The sequence below is a fragment of the Gorilla gorilla genome, chromosome 18 (assembly GCF_029281585.2).
Source record: "Gorilla gorilla gorilla isolate KB3781 chromosome 18, NHGRI_mGorGor1-v2.1_pri, whole genome shotgun sequence".
Classification (NCBI taxonomy): domain Eukaryota; kingdom Metazoa; phylum Chordata; class Mammalia; order Primates; family Hominidae; genus Gorilla; species Gorilla gorilla.
This window is the reverse complement of record NC_073242.2, coordinates 18,803,771-18,820,790: the sequence shown is the minus strand read 5'-3', so window position 1 is coordinate 18,820,790 and position 17,020 is coordinate 18,803,771. Positions and strand designations below refer to the sequence as shown.

At 48.7% G+C, this 17,020-nt stretch overlaps 1 protein-coding gene across 7 annotated transcripts in view; it reads right to left on the bottom strand.

Moving 5' to 3' along the window:
- Window positions 1–16,542, bottom strand: part of SYT17 (synaptotagmin 17) — a 99,531-nt gene extending 82,989 nt beyond the window's left edge. Inside the window, exons 1-5 of one of the 7 annotated variants that reach the window (XM_031002944.3) lie at window positions 16,120–16,541; window positions 12,037–12,059; window positions 11,237–11,385; window positions 4,280–4,428; window positions 675–1,294 (exon numbers count right to left, since the gene is read on the bottom strand). In XM_031002944.3, coding sequence (XP_030858804.3) covers window positions 675–1,294; window positions 4,280–4,427 — 768 coding nt within the window. In that variant the 5' untranslated portion in view covers window position 4,428; window positions 11,237–11,385; window positions 12,037–12,059; window positions 16,120–16,541. Of the gene's footprint in view, window positions 1–674; window positions 1,295–4,279; window positions 4,429–11,236; window positions 11,386–12,036; window positions 12,060–12,202; window positions 15,424–16,119 lie in introns of those variants that run through there. The other 6 variants (XM_031002942.3, XM_055365362.2, XM_055365359.2 and 3 more) reach the window with 6 other exon arrangements.
- Window positions 16,543–17,020: the final 478 nt, after the last annotated feature.

The window sequence follows — 17,020 nt, the reverse complement described above, 5'->3', positions numbered from 1 at the left end:
TTTCTGAAAGTCAAAATGATTGATAGCTTTATACCCTGTGCAATCATTCTCCTTATTAAATAACTCAGCATCAATGATTTAAAAAAGCCTTCCAGAGTGGTGGTGGTTACATGAATCTATACATGTGATAAATTTTCACAGAACGACACACACATGAGTGATGCACGTAAAAAGTAGTGAAATCTTGAGGTCAGGAAATCGAGACCATCCTGGATAACACGGTAAACCTCATCTCTACTAAAAAAAAAAAATACAAAAAAATTAGCGGGGCGTGGTGGCGGGCGCCTATAGTCCCAGCTACTCAGGAGGCTGAGGCAGGAGAATGGCGTGAACCTGGGAGGCGGAGTTTGCAGTGAGCCGAGATCACGCCACGGCGCTCCAGCCTGGGTGACAGAGCGTCTCAAAAAAAAAAAAACAAAAAAAAAAACTAGTGAAATCTGAGTAAGCTCTAGGTTAGTTACCAACGTCTATTTCCTGGTTGCGTAAGATGCTATCATGCTGGATCAAGAGGACACAGGAACTCTGCTATTTTTGCAACCTCTTGTGAGTCAAAAATTATTTCAAAATAAAAAGTTTTAAAAATCCAAAAAAGCCTTTTAAACAGTAAAATAAAATAAAAATAATCACTTTTTAAAAAAGCTCCCAGGAGGAAACACCACAATCCCATCCCTTACCTGAGAACTGGGAATCAGCGCCTTCCACCAGTGCCCGCCCTTGACCAGGTCAACTTCACACAAAGGCACAGAAACTTTCCCAATGACACAGTGGCGGGAGAACTTATCAAAATCCACCACGGTCAGGAGCAGGGTCCTCCTCTGGGCCTCCAGGAAGGGGATCTCAAAGGTGTAGCGCTCCTCAAACACGGGCTTCTGGGTCTTGCGTTTGACCCCGGTCTGCTTTGAGTTCTTCTGGTCCGGCAGGAGACAGATCTTGACGTAGGGGTTGGAGTGCGCCATGTCCTGGCGCGAGCCGTCGTGGGAGATGGGAGGTGGTAGGTCCCTGGCCTCGATCACGCGCACGGTGAGGTGGTTGTGCAGCAGGTCGTACTGAGTGCTGAAGTGCAGCATGCCCAGCTGGTACTTGGACAGGATCTCCTCGTCTGTCAGAGAGTCCACGTCGTCGCTGTTGGAGTCAAGGGAGTACAGGTGGGGTTCGAACTTCCTGAAATAGTCGTCGGGGTTATAGGTCCGTCTGAGCACCGAAGGTTGGATGGGCTCCTTCTTGGCGCTGAGAACGCCAAACTCGATGGGTTTAATATCGATGAGTGGAGAGCTGGGACGTCTTGACTCAAGACCTGAGAGCCACCAGAAATAACAATGAAGACAGCCACATACGGGGCAGACCCGGGCCACTTTGCAGGTAAGCAGATTCTTGCATTGTTTACTCTGCTTCAAAATGACCTTTGCCATCTTTCTCCACACTCTGAAATACTCACTGATTCTGTGACAGATAGTTTGGTGGCACTATTGTCACCTTGCCATCATCACAGCAGCTAAGCGCCAGGCACTGCTCTAATGGACTGTGTACACTACATCATCGCATATGTGCAATCACAATCTTCACATCCCCTTGAATTATTAGATAATTGCTATTATCCCCACTTTATAGACGAGGAAACAGAAGCTTTAAGTAACTTTCTGAAGGTCACACACTTGCAAGTGTAGGAGCCAGGTGTCAGGCTGGTCTAGCTGGCCCCTGAGTCTGGCTCTTACCATTATCCTATGATGTCTCCACTTTAAGAGAGTGAGCTCTGGGACCAGGGTGCCTGGGTGGAATTCCATCTCAGCCACTTACTCACTACTCGTGTACTCATTACCAGTGAGCCATGTGACTCCGGGCATATTCTTTTGACTCTCTGGGACTCTGTTTTCCCATCAGTAAAATAGAGTCAATAATGGCACCTACCTCAAAGAATGTGGTGAAGATTCACTGAGCCAGGGCATGGAAAGAGCATGGCACAGAATGTGCCCGTAGGCACAGACCAACAAATGGGAATGACTGTACTTCTTCAAGGTTCACATTCAAACCTCATCGCTTACAGGCCGCCTCTCTCCCTTCCATGAACCAGCAGAGTGCATTGATCCTAAGTTCATTATTCCAACCTTTGCACATCCCTCTCTTCTAGCAATGAGCTCATGGCATTCTTGCTAATTGCCCAAACAGTTGTCTTTATGAGACATTTGCCAGAGGCATGGGAGGTACTCTGATAGATGTATGCTAAATGGAGATAACCTGTGTTCAGAGCTGGGCATGAGACTTAGAAATTATCTAGGCCCACACTGTCCATAGAAAGATAACGCAAGCCAGAAATGCAAGCCACACATGTAACTTAAAATGTTCTGGCAGCCACGACTTTTAAAATATGCAAAAAAAAGGGCAAAATTCATTTAATTTTATGTATTTATTTTGAGACAGAGTCTTGCTCTATCGTCCAGGCTGGAGTGCAGTGGCGGATCTCGGCTCACTGCAACCTCCATCTTCCAGGTGCAAGTGAATCTCATGGCTCAGCCTCTCAAGTAGCTGGGACTACAGTTGTATACCACCACACCTGGCCCATTTTTGCATTTTTAGTAGAGATGGAGTTTCATCATGTTGGCCAGGATGGTCTTGAACTCCTGGCCTCAAACGATCTGCCTGCCTCGGCCTCCCAAAGTGCTGGGATTACAGGCGTGAGCCACCGCGCCCAGACTGCAAAATTAATTTTAATATTTTATTTTATTTAACCCGCTATATCCAATGTATACTCATTTCAACATGGAACCAATATAAAAATATTTTAGTGAGATACTTTAAATTCTCTCTCTCTCTTTTTTTTTTTTTTTTGAGACAGAGTTTCATTTTTGTTGCCTGAGCTGGAGTGTACTGGTGCAATCTCGGCTCACTGCAACCTCCACCTCCCGGGTTCAACCGATTCTCCTGCCTCAGCCTCCCAAGTAGCTGGGATTACAGGCATGCGCTACCATGCCCGTCTAATTTTGTATTTTTAGTAGAGATGGGGTTTCACCATGTTAGCCTGGCTGATCTCGAACTCCTGACCTCAGGTGATCCTCCCGCCTCAGCCTCCCAAAGTGCTGGGATTACAGGCATGAGCCACCGCGCCCAGACTTTTTTTTTTTTCTCACTGTCCTGAAAGTCCAGTATGTATTTTGCACTTACAGAACATCAGTAAGATTCAGTCTCACACCATTTACGTGCTCAACAGCTACGTGTGTCTAGTGATTGTTTTACCAGACAGTGCAGCTCTAGACCAGCCCTCTCATTTTACAGATGGGAAGACTGAGGCCTAAAGAAATCCAGTGCTCCCTCTGTTTCACTATTTCATGCCCTTGAACTCTTTTTTTTTTTTCTACTTTTTTCTTTTCCCTCTATCCCCAGGAAAGGTTGGACACCAATGATCTCCACCTGAATGGATTTGTTTCATGCATTTGAAGCTTTTCCCTCTGTTTGGTGAATTTCAGACATCGGTTCACGCAGAGCAGAGATACTTTTGTGGAGCAGAAGGAGGTTGGGAGCCTCTGGGTGTTTGTCCTCCTTTTTCCTCCTCGCCCAAATCATGCTGTTTGGTCAAACACATATGCCACACAACAGAGTGGACAAATTGGGTGGTCAAATTTGATGGCCACACATACATTTTGTTTAGGCTTGAAAGTAAGAATGTTCCACATAAAAAAACCCAGATTGTCAATATCTCTTTACAAAGATCAGACAATACGGAGCCCCCAATCCCATACAGCTACCATTGGCCAGAGCCGAGTAGCAGACACCCTGCCCCCCTTTCAATGGGCATTTGCTTTTCAATTGACCGAAGTCCCCACCCTGCCCTAGTAACTCTCCAGACAGAGCGGCAGCTGCCATTTGTCACTGCACTCAGGCAATGTTTATCTCTATGCAACCTCTGCACTTGGCCACTGATGCAACCCGCCTAGCTCCCGAAGTCACCAGAATTGACAAACCCTGCTATATAATATAGCCACACTCATCTTTCAGAATCTGAAATGATATACTGACAATGTTAATCAATTCAGCCAATTCAATCAGACTTAAAATTAATAAAGCAAAAATCAATCATAATGATTGCTTTTGATTAAACTCAGCAGCAATCAGGTGTGATGCCCTCCTCTGTCACACCGTCATTATCTCTCTCTCGCCCTGTCTCCTGGACTGTCATCCCACTCTGCCGCCCTCCCCCAGCAATAACACTGCCCTTCATGACTCTCCGTGGGAGAGTGTCTGGGAAAGCCAGCCAGGGCCCCCAGAAAGGTAAAGCAGAGATACTTACTCGAAATCCTCCGCGTCAGGCTGTATGTAGACTTGGATGTGTCTGAGGATGAGCGTCTTCCATCCGGGGAATTGGTCCGTGGGGTCAGCGGGACTTCGCTGGCCGTGTGGACAGAGTCACCATCCTTGTCACTGCTCCGGCTGGCCATCCTATAGGAAGGGAAGAGGTCTCAGTAGCTGTCCAGGAATCCCCGGGGACTGGCATCTCTGTCCCTTGGGGGTTAAGACCCATGATGAAACCGCTCTCAGACTCATTTTATGCAACATGGAATAATGCAAATTTGAAACAGTGTGGTGTCCTTAAACTCTCAACAACGTCTTGCTTTTTGCACAAAATGTGAAATGATATGAAGAAATATTCCCCAATTTAGAACAATCTGTCAAGAACTTGCATAATTTCAAAGCTGGGGTTGGGTGGAGAGCTGTGTAAACTTAAGCTGTCGCCACGTGGGGGCGCCACTTTGGCTCAGTGAAGCCCGAGACCTGTCAATCTCCAGTCTGGAGTGAACCGTCTGGTTGTTTTATAGGCATCCAAACTTCTGCTTTTGGTTACAAGTGTCCTGGTATTTCAACAGTCACTGTGTCTATAATTTAAGATCTTTTAAAAATATCCTATAACAATGTCACTCAAGGGTTCTTTGCGCGGCAGAAATGGCCCTGAAAATCAACAATTTCTGAACAGAAGTTTGATGTAAAGAAATAGCTATAAATTAGCAGCAGCCGTGACTCAATGTGCTCCCAATAAAGAACTGCTGAGAAATTGGGAAGGAGGAGGTAGGGGTGGATGGAGAAGGAAGACGATACAGGGTAGTCATTGAGAGAACCGCTGGGGCTGAACCCTGGCTGGGTGCTGGGGCAAGTCCCTTTCCCCTCCTGTACCTCCATTTCCCCATCTGTAAAGTGGAAATATTGACAGTACCCACATTATATGGTGGTTGTAAACACTGAAAGAGTTAACACATATAAAACGCGTAGAGGCCGAGCATGGTGGCTCACACATATAATCCCGGCATTTTGGGAGGCCAAGGCAGGAGGATCCCTTGAGGCCAGGAGTTTGAGACCAGCCTGGGCAACACAGCACGACCCATCTCTACTAAAAGTTGGCTGGGCATGGTGGCCCACAACTGTAAACTTTGTGAAGAATGTAAACTTTGGGAAGCTAAGGCAGGAGGATCACTTGAGCTCGAAAGTTTGAGATCAGCCTGGGCAACATGGCAGAACTCTGTTCCTACAAAAAAAATTTTTAAATTAGCTGGGCATGGTGGTCTGTGTTTGTAGTCATAGTTACTTGGGAGGCTAAGGTGGGAGGACTGCTTGAGCCCAGGAGTTTGAGGCTGCAGTGGGCTGTGATTGTGCCACTGTACTCCAGCCTGGGTGACACAGCAAGAGACCCTGTCTCAAAAATAAATAAAATGCTTAGAACAGTGCTTGGTTGTGTAGTAAACAGGTGCTCAATACATCTTGAAACATTTTTTATTGATTGATCGATCAATTCATTGTTTTTTTTTTTTAAGAAACAGGGTCTCACTATGTTGCCCAGGCTGGACTCGAACTCCTGGGCTCAAAATGATCCTCCCGCCCTCAGCCTCTTGAGTAGCTGGGACTATAGATGCATGCCTCCATGCCCAGCTTAGCTGATATTATTACAACTGGGGTGGCTTTAAGATCCCCCCCAATACTCATAAAGCTAGGTAAGGATGCTGGAGGGATGGGAAAGGAGGTAGAAAAACAGCTGGTGACGTCGTTTTGAGACTGATGCTACTAATAACATACCCCTAAGCCATAATGGCTGTAGATTTATGCCTTCCGAGGCTGCATCCCCCCCAACTTGACATTAAAGCCTATGGGAAAACTCGTCTTGAAAAATGCAAGTTTTGAATGCTGTGAGGTCTTCAGACGCATCCTGTGCATGAGATGAGACTGATCTGATGTTCTTCAAAAGTGTTATCAGGAGCTAGGCATGGTGGCTCATGCCTGTAATCCCAGGACTTTGGGAGGCTGAGGTGGGTGGATCACTTGAGGTCAGGGGTTCGAGACCAACCTGGCCGACGTGGCGAAACCCCATCTCTATTAAAAGTACAAAAATTAACCTGACGTGGTGGCATGCACTTGTAGTCCCAGCTACTTGGGAGGCTGAGACATAAGAATCACTTGAAACTGGGCGGGCACGGTGGCTCACGTCTGTAATCCCAGCATTTTGGGAGGCTGAAGCGGGTGGATCACGAGGTCAGGAGATCGAGACCATCCTAGCTAACACGGTGAAACCCCATCTCTACTAAAAAAAATACAAAAAATTAGCCGGGCGTGGTGGCGGGCGCCTGTAGTCCCAGCTACTCGGGAGGCTGAGGCAAGAGAATGGCATGAACCCGGGAGGCAGAGCTTGCAGTGAGCGAGATTGCACCACTGCACTCCAGCCTGGGCGACAGAGCTAGACTCCGTCTCAAAAAAAAAAAAAAGGAGAATCACTTGAACCTTACCCAGTCTTGGGTATCCCTTTATCACAACAGAAAACAAACTAATACAGGTTGGGAGAAGGATGAATAACTAATTTGCACCACTGTTAAAAGGCAGAACCCCAGCTAAGCCAGTAATGCTAAACTCTAAATGGCACACACTCCCAATCGCCAAGGGGGGGCATCTCTGAGAGGGCTGTAAGAGCTCTGCACATTGTAGGCATTCAATATGTGCTTGTTCGACAAACAATCAACCAACTTGACTTTAATTCACTCTTCAATGAGGGTCTTTCTGGCATTGCCTCAAAAAGCACCATTCAGATTGTGCAGTTTTCCTAATCTTCACCAGCCCAGCCCAGCCAAGAAAAGTTGGGGGCCCACAGGACATGAGCATATGTGACAATTAATGTTGTATCCCCAAGATCACACGCAGAGCACACACAAAGGGCCAGCTCATCTGCCACGTGCCAGTCCACAGAGGCAAGTCCCATGGTTCTTGGCTCAAATGTCGCAGTAGGAACAGCACTGCAAAGCCCATACACTTGACATTTCTACTTCCTGTCTGTTTGATAACATGCAGCTGCCCACTTGGTAAATAAATCTGGGGAAAACACAAAGCTGTAAATTTACTTTCTGAATGATTTAGCCATCTTCCCTTTACAGATTTCTCTTACCGTTTTGCATTATGCCGAGTGTCAAAACTGTATTAAGCACTGCCCAGTGTTCAGAAGAGACCTCATTCATCCTGGGAAGCACAAAGGTCACGCACAGCTGTTCAGTCTGTAGACTGCACAACCCTACGTGGTGCCATTCATAATGGCCACCATGTGAATGGCGCCACCTGGAATTTTGTGGTGTATTGGCCCTGCTGGGAAAGTTCTAGTCCACTTCTCTACTAGTGGCAAAACCAAAAGAAGTATCTTCCCAGAGGGTCCCAGCCCCCTTGCCCCTGCTTACACAAAGGGTTAGCAGCAGTCAAGGCAAAACGCAACTGTCCTCCAGCTCAGCATGAGAACCTAGGCTGTGCATCTGTAACACTCAACATTTGGACATCTCGGGGGCAAACAGGTACCTGGCTGTGATATTCAACACCTGTGAGGGGTCTCCGCTGGTATCGAAGAAAATCCAAATTCCTTACTCTGGCATTCAAGACCCAACTCAACCTGAGCTTGCAGGTTCCCCCAGCTCTTCCTAGATGTAGTTGTGGCCTGAATCCTACAGGTGTGTGTAGAGTTGAGATTTTTGGTGAAAGCAACTCATTAATCAAGCGATAATTCACAGCTGGGTGCCGTGGCTCTCACCTGTAATCCCAATGCTTTGGGAGGCTGAGGTGGGAGGACTGCTTGAGGTCAGGAGTTTAAGACCAGCCTGGGCAACACAATGAGACCCCTATCTCTACAAGGGGTGATGTCTGCCCACCTCTCTAGTCAATTTCCTCCTCTCTAGTCACAATACCCCAGTTGTCTATTACAGGGGTCTGCAAACTACAAAGCCAAATTCACTGCCTGATTTTGTAAATGAAGTGTTAATGAAACACAGACGTGCCCATTCATTTACTGTCTACAGCTGCTTCTGCATAACAATGGTAGAAATAAGTAGCTGCAACAGAGACCATATGGCCCATGAGGCTAATATATTTATTATTTGGTCCTTTAAAAGTTTGCCAACCCCTGGTCTAATAGTTTAGTTCCTGTGTTTATGGTGGAAATGACCATTTCCCTGGTTTCCTGGGTGGGCAGGTAACTGGCATGATTCTAGCACCATTTCCTCCAAGTGAAAGTGATTGGTACATAACCCGAGCCAGGCTAATAAGAGTCTTTCCTGGTTTTGTTTTGTTTGTTTGTTCGTTTTTTATGCAACCGCAACAGAATGCAAGTCTAGTGCTGCCACATGGAGAAAACAAGCTTAACAACGAGGCCAATACAGAAGAAACAGAGAAAGAAAGAGAGAGAGAGAAAGGCTCTGATGACATGATTTCTGCTCCTGGATCCAGCTATGCCTGAAGCCATCATTCCTGATTCTTTCATAACAAGGTCTTATGCAGGACTGTCATATATGGAATGCAGGGTGTAAATGCACAACTCTAGGGGGCAACCTGACTTACATACCTGCCTTACCTCCTACGTGAGACTGAGAATTCCCTGAGCATGGTCACAGGACCCTATCTAGCCCTGTGTATACCACAGCGCCTGGCACACTGTACTTAAGAAATAACTACAAAAGGAACTGAGATTAACTTTTCAACTGATGATTGGCACTTTCAGGATGCAAGTTCTGCCTGCAGGATAGTCTGTCAGTCAACAACTTTTTCTGAGTGAACAAGGCAGGCAAAACTCCCTACCCACATGGAGATAGCATTCTTGTGAGCATAGCTTTAAGGACATCAGATGGACTGAACTAACTTCTGCTACGTAGACCAGTAGAATCCTTTTTTTTTTTTTTTTTTTTTGAAGTCTTGCTCTGTTGCTCAAGCTGGAGTGCAGTGGCATGATTATAGCTCACTGCAGCCCTGACTTTCCAGGCTCAAACGATCCTTCCAACTCAGCCTCCCGAAGAACTGGAACTCTAGGCACCAACGTGCCCAGCTAATTTTTAAAATTTTTGTAGAGATAGGGGTCTCATCGTGTTGCCCAGGCTGGTCTTAAACTCCTGACCTCAAGCAGTCCTCCCACCTCAGCCTCCCAAAGCACTGGGATTACAGATGAGAGCCACAGCACCCGGCTGTGAATTATCGCTTGATTAATGAGTTGCTTTCACCAAAAATCTCAACTCTACACACACCTGTAGGATTCAGGCCACAACTTATGAATAATGAATAATGAATAATGGAAGACTTCTTTAACATTGTGTTTGTATCAGTTTAATTAATCTCTATGGAAACCTCATACTGACAGAAATAAATGCTTATAAAACTTTTGCTCTGTGCTAAGCATATTATATGCATATCTCATTTATTTATTTATGTATTTATTTTTGAGACAGGGTCTCATTCTTTCCCAGGCTGGAGTGCAGTGGCGCAATCACAGCTCACTGTAGCCTCAACCTCCTAGGCTCAAGCGATCCTCCCACCTCAGCCTCCAGAGTAGCTGGGGCCACAGGCACACATCACCACATCCGGCTAATTTTTTGATGTTTTGTCGAGATGGGGCATGGGGGGTCTCACTATGTGGCCCAGGCTGGTCTCGAAATCCTGAGCTCAAGTGATCCGCCTGCCCTCAGCCTCCCAAAATGCTGGGATTACAGGCATGAGCCACTGCGCCCAGCCAGAGTTACTTACATGTATAATCACCAACAAAGTATCAAGCATTCCTAACTACTTTTCCACATTCCAAATTCATTGACTCCCTTCAACAACTCTGAGAGAAATACTATTCTTTTTATCATCCCATTTCACAGATGGGAAATCAAGGCACACAGAGATCAAACCACTTGCCCAAGGTCACAGAACTAGAAATAGTAGTTGAGACCACAGAGCCTGGATACAGAACCATTTTGCTATGGAAATATTTGATACTTGTTTCTAAGAAGAGAAAATGAGAGGCCTGAGGCATGAGCCCCCAACTTGGAGGGAAAGATGGGACACCAGAGACTTTTGGAATCTGAGACCAAGGACTGAGCTGAAACAGCGCTGCCTCCTTCCACTCTGCCAGGCTCCAGCTGTGGGTCCTGGCCGCTGTCTGTCTCCCTCTCTGGGCCTGCCCCTCTGAATCATGACAAGCTCACTTGATGACTTCTTGATCCTTCCCAGCCCCGACCTTCTTGACTGTACCCAGGCTCTCTGACCACGTCCCTCTCTCAGTCACGGAGAGGTGGACCAGGCACGTGGCTGAGAAGCTTCAAAACTGCGTTCCCAAAATATCTGAGCGACTGGCAGATGGAGATGTTGTATGCAGGCGCGGGAGGAGAGCAAATTAGAAATAAAACGAAAGATGCCAGAGAGAACATAAACAGCGTTGGAGGACAGGATGGAGCCTGGAGGTGCTTTTCTGCTTCCCTGTTTCTGAAGTTCTTGTTCGGAGCAGCAAAAAGGCACTTGTTTGTTCATTCCATCTACCCATCCATGCAATGGATATTTATCGAGCTTTTACTATGCGCAGGCCCTGGGCTGGGTGCTAGGGAATCTTGTCACACTGACTTGGATGGAAACCCTCAGAATGCGGTCAGCCCCTGAAGAATATAGAGGCTCGGCTCACAGATCTCCTTTTCTGCTCGGAACCACACTCCACGTGACTAAAAATGCCCACACGCCTAGCATTACACGGTTCATATCTCAGAAGGCCCGATGTGCCACTAGGTGAACTAAAACCACACCACCAGCTGGTCTCGCCAGCTTGCCGAACAAAATGAGGGGTACAGAACATATCCCCAGTCTGCAGCAAAGTTGTCCCTGGAAACTCAGCCTGCTTCTCTTTCATGCCCCCAAATCCTCCCTCCCGTGGCCCAGACCCCCAACCCCCCTTCTCATTGAAATTGATTTCTCAGAAGTTCAGAGCAGTTTTACTTACAGCCAGGGAGGGGTCTGAGCAGGGAAAGGTCCCAGAATTTCAACTTCATCCTCACTTGACTGGCAACAGCTGGACTCATAGCACTTCTGACAGCAGTGCCGGCAGGTCCATCTGCACAGCAGCAGATCAGAGATTCTAGAAAGAAAACCCTGAGGCCATTGGGGGAGGTGGGCGGGGGGATGGGGGAGAGGGGAGGTGGGCAGGGTGGGGAAGAGGAAGAGGAGAAACAACACCCAAAATTACAAGCAGCCGATCTCGGATGAGAAATAGACATTCAGGAGTTCTGGCTCTGCTGCTCAGCACTTAGAACAAAATGTTTTCCATTTCTATTTACCAACTGCAGGCACAAAGATAGCAAACATCAACTCGCTGGAGCCGTTAGTAGCAAGCAAAACATTTGCAGGTATTTTCTTTTGTAGTTTATGTGAACGTCTTTCTTGATATGTGGGTGGTTTATACAATATCATAAGGGCTATACGATATGTTCGAAACACAATGAATATTACTGTGTCTTCTTGAAAGCAGGGGAAAAATATTTTTAAAAAATCTCGGTGACATGAAACAGACAGAGATAATCAAACGGAATAAGTAGGGGTGGAGAGGGAAACTTGTCTTGTCAACTGGTGTCTTTTCAAAACCGGGATCTCCTTTCAGTAGAAAGGAATGGAAACTGTGCTGTTATTAACACCAGGTTATTGTTGAATATTCAATATCCCCACAGCCCCACATAAGACTCCAAAATGAAAGTCAGGCATTTCTTGATTAGAAACCAGACCAAACAAATCATCAAATGAACCCACCTCGTTTAATGGTTCCAACTGCCCTTTTAAGATCCACGATGAAGCCAAGGGCGTAAGGGAACGAAGGGGTTAAAGAAAGAGAGACAAGACCAGTTTAGCAATATTCCAGCAACTCAAAAAAAAATTTACAAAAAAAAAAAAAAAAGCCCTGCATATTTCCACTTACCATCCTGGGAAGAGAGCTGACTTCCTAACATCCTAACAAGGTGTTGCTATTTTCAGGGCTGCTGGTAGCCTCCTGGTTAACCAACACCAAATAAATGGGAAACTTTAGCATTTCGATTTGATTTGCACCTTATGCTGTTATGAATCAGAGCGGGCAGATAGATAGTCATGCTATCCAATGCAGCCACACTTCAGGAGAAGAGCAAACCTTCCTATACAGAAATAGCCATGTAGCCAACCCAAAAGGACATGATTAGCTAACATGCAGGCAGGCACACAGTGGATGTTACTTGGCTCTCCCGCCCTCCCGGAGGCCCTACCTTCCAATTCTGCTCCAATGGTGATGGTGGGGTGTTTCCTATCACCACCCACAAATAGAGGGAACTAAAAAGGAAGCCCTAATCTGGTCCTCTTGAGGAAGGAGGTCCTCCCTTCCTGTTGTGGCCCCACCCCACCTCCCCATCTTCGTCTCCTGGGTTCTCAAGGCACAGACTCCCTCCTTCTCTTTAAGGTGGTTTTCCAAATGGGCCAAGTAAGCTAGATAGGTCGGAAGTACTGCATCCCAACCTCGGGCATGTCCCAGAGGTGAACTGAGGTGGGACTCAAACTCAAAACTTTGAATCAAGAGGGAGAAAGTTATTATCTTTTTTCCGATTCTCCTTTAAGGAGGAGAAAGTCTCAATTTGGTACCACTACATGTTAACATCTTTTACCACTTACCAATTTCCACCCTCCCCCATCCCCTTTCTTTTAAACAAAGAAAGTAGATCTTGTCCAGAGCCTTGGAGACAGCCACGTCCACCTAGAATTCAATAATGTGGAATTATTCCCATTGGGTTTATTCTTCTAGTTGCCTTCTGCCATGTCACATGATCTTGGTTTCCTATGATATTAGTGACATAATGTTTCCTTTTCATATGATTTTTTAAAGTAAAAATAAAAATGAGCCCATTTATAGAAAAAAAATTAAGTTAATAATAGCATAGGTAGGGCTGGGTGTGGTGGCTAATGTCTATAATCACAGTACTTTGGGAGGCCAAGGCGGGTGGATCACCTGAGGTCAGGAGTTTGAGACCAGCCTGGCCAACATGGTGAAACCCCCTCTTTTCTAAAAATACAAAAAATTAGCCAGGCGTGGTGGCAGGCGCCTGTAATCCCAGCTGCTGGGGAGGCTGAGGCAGGAGAATCACTTGAACCTGGGAAGCAGAGGTTGCAGTGAGCCGAGATCGCACCACTGCACTCCAGCCTGGGCGACAGAGTGAGACTCTGTCTAAAATAACAATCATCATCATCATCATCATAGTACAGGTGGTACGTGGCTTGTGAAAAAATCGAAATCCTCGAAGTGGTAAGGGAATAGCAACAGCTTGGGAAACAGTCAAAGGCACTTATCACAAACTCTCTAAAGCCAAAACTCAAACCACACACAGAACAAGACCCAAAGGTGCTGAGGGGCCACGCAACAAGCTGAGCCAGGAAGTACTAGAGTCCTAGTCTCACCATCGACTGATCATGTGACTTGGGCAAGTCAGGGGGCCTCTCTGAGCCTCGGTTACCTCTTCTTTAGTGGAAAGGCTACTCTATACCTCAAAGGCGTGCTGTTGAGGTGGGACAGGACACTGACTATGCAAATACTTGTGTGCGGTCCAGCTGAAAAATAAAATGCACCCTTTCTGTGATGAGAATTAGGTGATTGTCAAGACCTAGTGGAACCCAGTAGGCACCGGGTATTGTCCCGGCAGGTACAGCAGGGCACAAAACAGCAAAATATTATACCCTCATAGGGCTTGCATGAAAAAGTGCTTTAGAATGTTTAGGATAAAGTGATACTTTTTCATAATAATCTATGACCATTTTCTGAATATAGGGAAGCATTTCCTAGACATGTGGTGGTCAAAAGAGGCCATTTATGAAACCAAAGTGAACAGAGACAAGGCCACCTCATGGCCCTGCTGAAAAACAGCCTCCCCAGCTTTCTCAAAGCCCAGGTGCAAGATGAGTGTCAAGGAGCAGAGAGAAAGCAAAGAAGATGAAAGAGGGTGCCCTGACGTTCCCAGGCATGCTGAGTCTTTCTGGCATTGGGTCTCCTGGGCTCACATGTTTGACACCGATGGAAGAGAACCAATTCACACCAGAAAGAAAGAGGAAGAAAGACAACCCATGCATTCTAAACAGAGGTTGGCAAACTAAGGCTCGCAGATCAAAACCAGCCCCGCAGCCTGTTTTGCTACAGCCCTTGAGCTAAGAATAATTTGTGAGTTTTTAAAAGGTTGAAAAAAAAAAAGATGAATGCCTCTTGACTCGTGCAAACTATACAAAATTCAAATTTTGGTGCCTGCAAATAAAGTTTTATTGGAACACAGCCACACCCACTCATTTACTACTGTCTATAGCAGTTTTGGTGTTATAGTCAGAGTGGAATAGTTGTGACAGAGACCATGTGAGCCTCCAAGAGAAAAAAAATAGTATCTGGCACTTTACAGGACAACAAAGTTTAACACCTTGTTCTAGAAGGAAAACCAACATCACTGGGTCATTGCCATATGAGATGCTTAACATATCTACCACAGTCCCCTCTTGAGATCCCACCTTGACCCCTAAGCAGCTATGTGGCCTTGGGCAAGTCACTTAATTTCTCTGTGCTGAAGGCAGCCATTAAGAACCCCAGGAGCCGGTAATCATGTTCATTTCTCACTAAATTGCGCACTCAGAGGGGCAGGAACTGTGCTGTTTTCATCACTGTATCCCCAGTGCCAGCACTTAGTAGGCGGTCGCCCAAGTGTTTGTCGGGTGACTACTGAATAGCCCCTGGACAACATTCAGCACACAGTGGATGGACAGTAATGTGACCTTCATTGAACTTGAAGAGAAACTGGCGATTCCACGAAAGGGAAGCCAATTCAGGGAATCTAAGGCAGGAGACGAATGGAAGAGGCTCCGCCAGGTGACACAGCACAGAGTTCCCGGCATGCTGAAGCGTCTGAGGACACGATGAGGGGATATGTGACCCAGAGGGGAATGGGAGGATCAGCAGCACCCCCAGCTGTGGCTGAGGGGACAAGATGTGAGCCAAGATGCACCCTGGACGTGGGAGTCTGTAAGCTTCTCTGCCCAGCTCAGAGGCGCCAGCACCAGAAGCAAGCAGCTCAACGGGTCTCACTGCGGGTCTGCCTGCTTGACCTTGGCGCTGACCTGCGGTCACTTCCCTTCTTGCAGAGGAGAAAGGTCTTTTCACCAAGAAGCCCGGCCCACCCCTCCGCCTCCTCCCCCCAAAAAAGGCTGCTTAGAAATTATTTCAGCCCAAGGATTCGTGGGGGACGTTTCTTCAAGGTGAAGAGGGTCCACATCTCCCAGACCCCAATGCAGCGGAGTAAAGTAACAGGCTCCCTTCTCTTCACCAGCGCGCCTCTGGCCTCCGGGTGTCCCCCACCCCTCAGCACCCAGTGCCCAGGAGAGACGACGTCCTTGTCCCTCCTGGTCGGAACAGCTGCCTCAGGCTCGCTCCGCCGGCCAATTAGCCGGAGCCGTCACCACGGCAACGGCAGCTGGCGGGCCGGGCGGCTGGGGCGCCCCGGGCCGCCCTCCCCACGGCCCCTCCCCTGGGGTGGGGTGCCAAGGAGAGGGAGGGGGCAGGGGAGAAGAAAAGTCAGCCCCACCCCCCATTCCCTCCCCAAGAGGCAAGGGCGCGCGTTGCAGAGTACACATAGGACCCTCCATCCCGGGGTTTGGGGGTCCCCAGTCTCTCCTCCCGGGGCGCACCCCTGTTGCTGCACAGGTTGCCCGCGCACGGGCACCCTTTTTCTCGAAGCAAGTTTGTGGGAGCCTAGCCGTGGGCCCTCCCTTCCGCGCGCTCCCAGCCGGAGGGGGCGCGGCACCCCCTCCCCGCACCCCGGACCTTGCCCCCAGCCTCAGCCCTACCTGGATGTACGCCATTTTCGCCCGCGCGCACTCACTCCGGCCCGGGCATGGCGCCGCCACGGCCACTTTGCCCTCGCCAACAGCGGAGGGGGAAGAAAGCAAAGGGGGAAAGGAAGAAAAAGGCAGCCGGTGGCCCCAGACGTGACTGGCGTGGCTGATGAGCGGCGCCCGCCCCTCCGCCGGCCGCCCCGTCCTTGCCTTTCCCTGCGTTCCGGCTCTCGGAATCGGGGCCGCCTCCCCGGTTCGGAGATATCGGGCGCCCAGGGCCCCCGCCTCGGCCTCCCTCGCTGTCCCGTGCTCCCCCCCCGAGGCGCTCCCCAGGCTGGAATAAGGCCGGGGCGCCTGGGCAAGGAGCCCGGGGCAGCTGCGGGGACTGCAGCGACCCCAGCGCAGGCGGGGCCGGAGACGCTGGGGCCCGAGCGCGCGGGAGGCGGGGGAGGGGATGGGGATGAGGAAGGGGGTGGGAGGGGGCGGTACACAGGTCAGCCCATCCTGCTGGCACGGGGGCTGGCACCTACCGAAAGCAGCGCCCCCGGGGCAGCCGTGGAGCCGAGGGGACACAGTGCACCCTGCCATGAAGTCTGCAGCAGGGAGGGTCCTTCCCATCCAGCCCTCTCCCCAAACTGGGTTGGAAAAACTTTATTCCCGCCCCACCCGACGCGCCTAGCACGGTTGCGGTGAGGCTTGCAGAGGCTGCTTGGATGGGAGCCTCAAGTTAAGGTGGGCGTAGGGCGTCCCAAACGGAGGTGCTGCGTCCAGGGCTGCAGGGGGCGCGCGGAGAGAGCGGAGCGCCCCTTTACCCTAAACCTGCCGGAGTTGCGCCCTGGACGCAACAAGTCTAGCGCGGGGCGGCCCGGCAGCGCCACCCAGCGTCGTGCCCGGCCTCGTGCGCTCCTCTGCC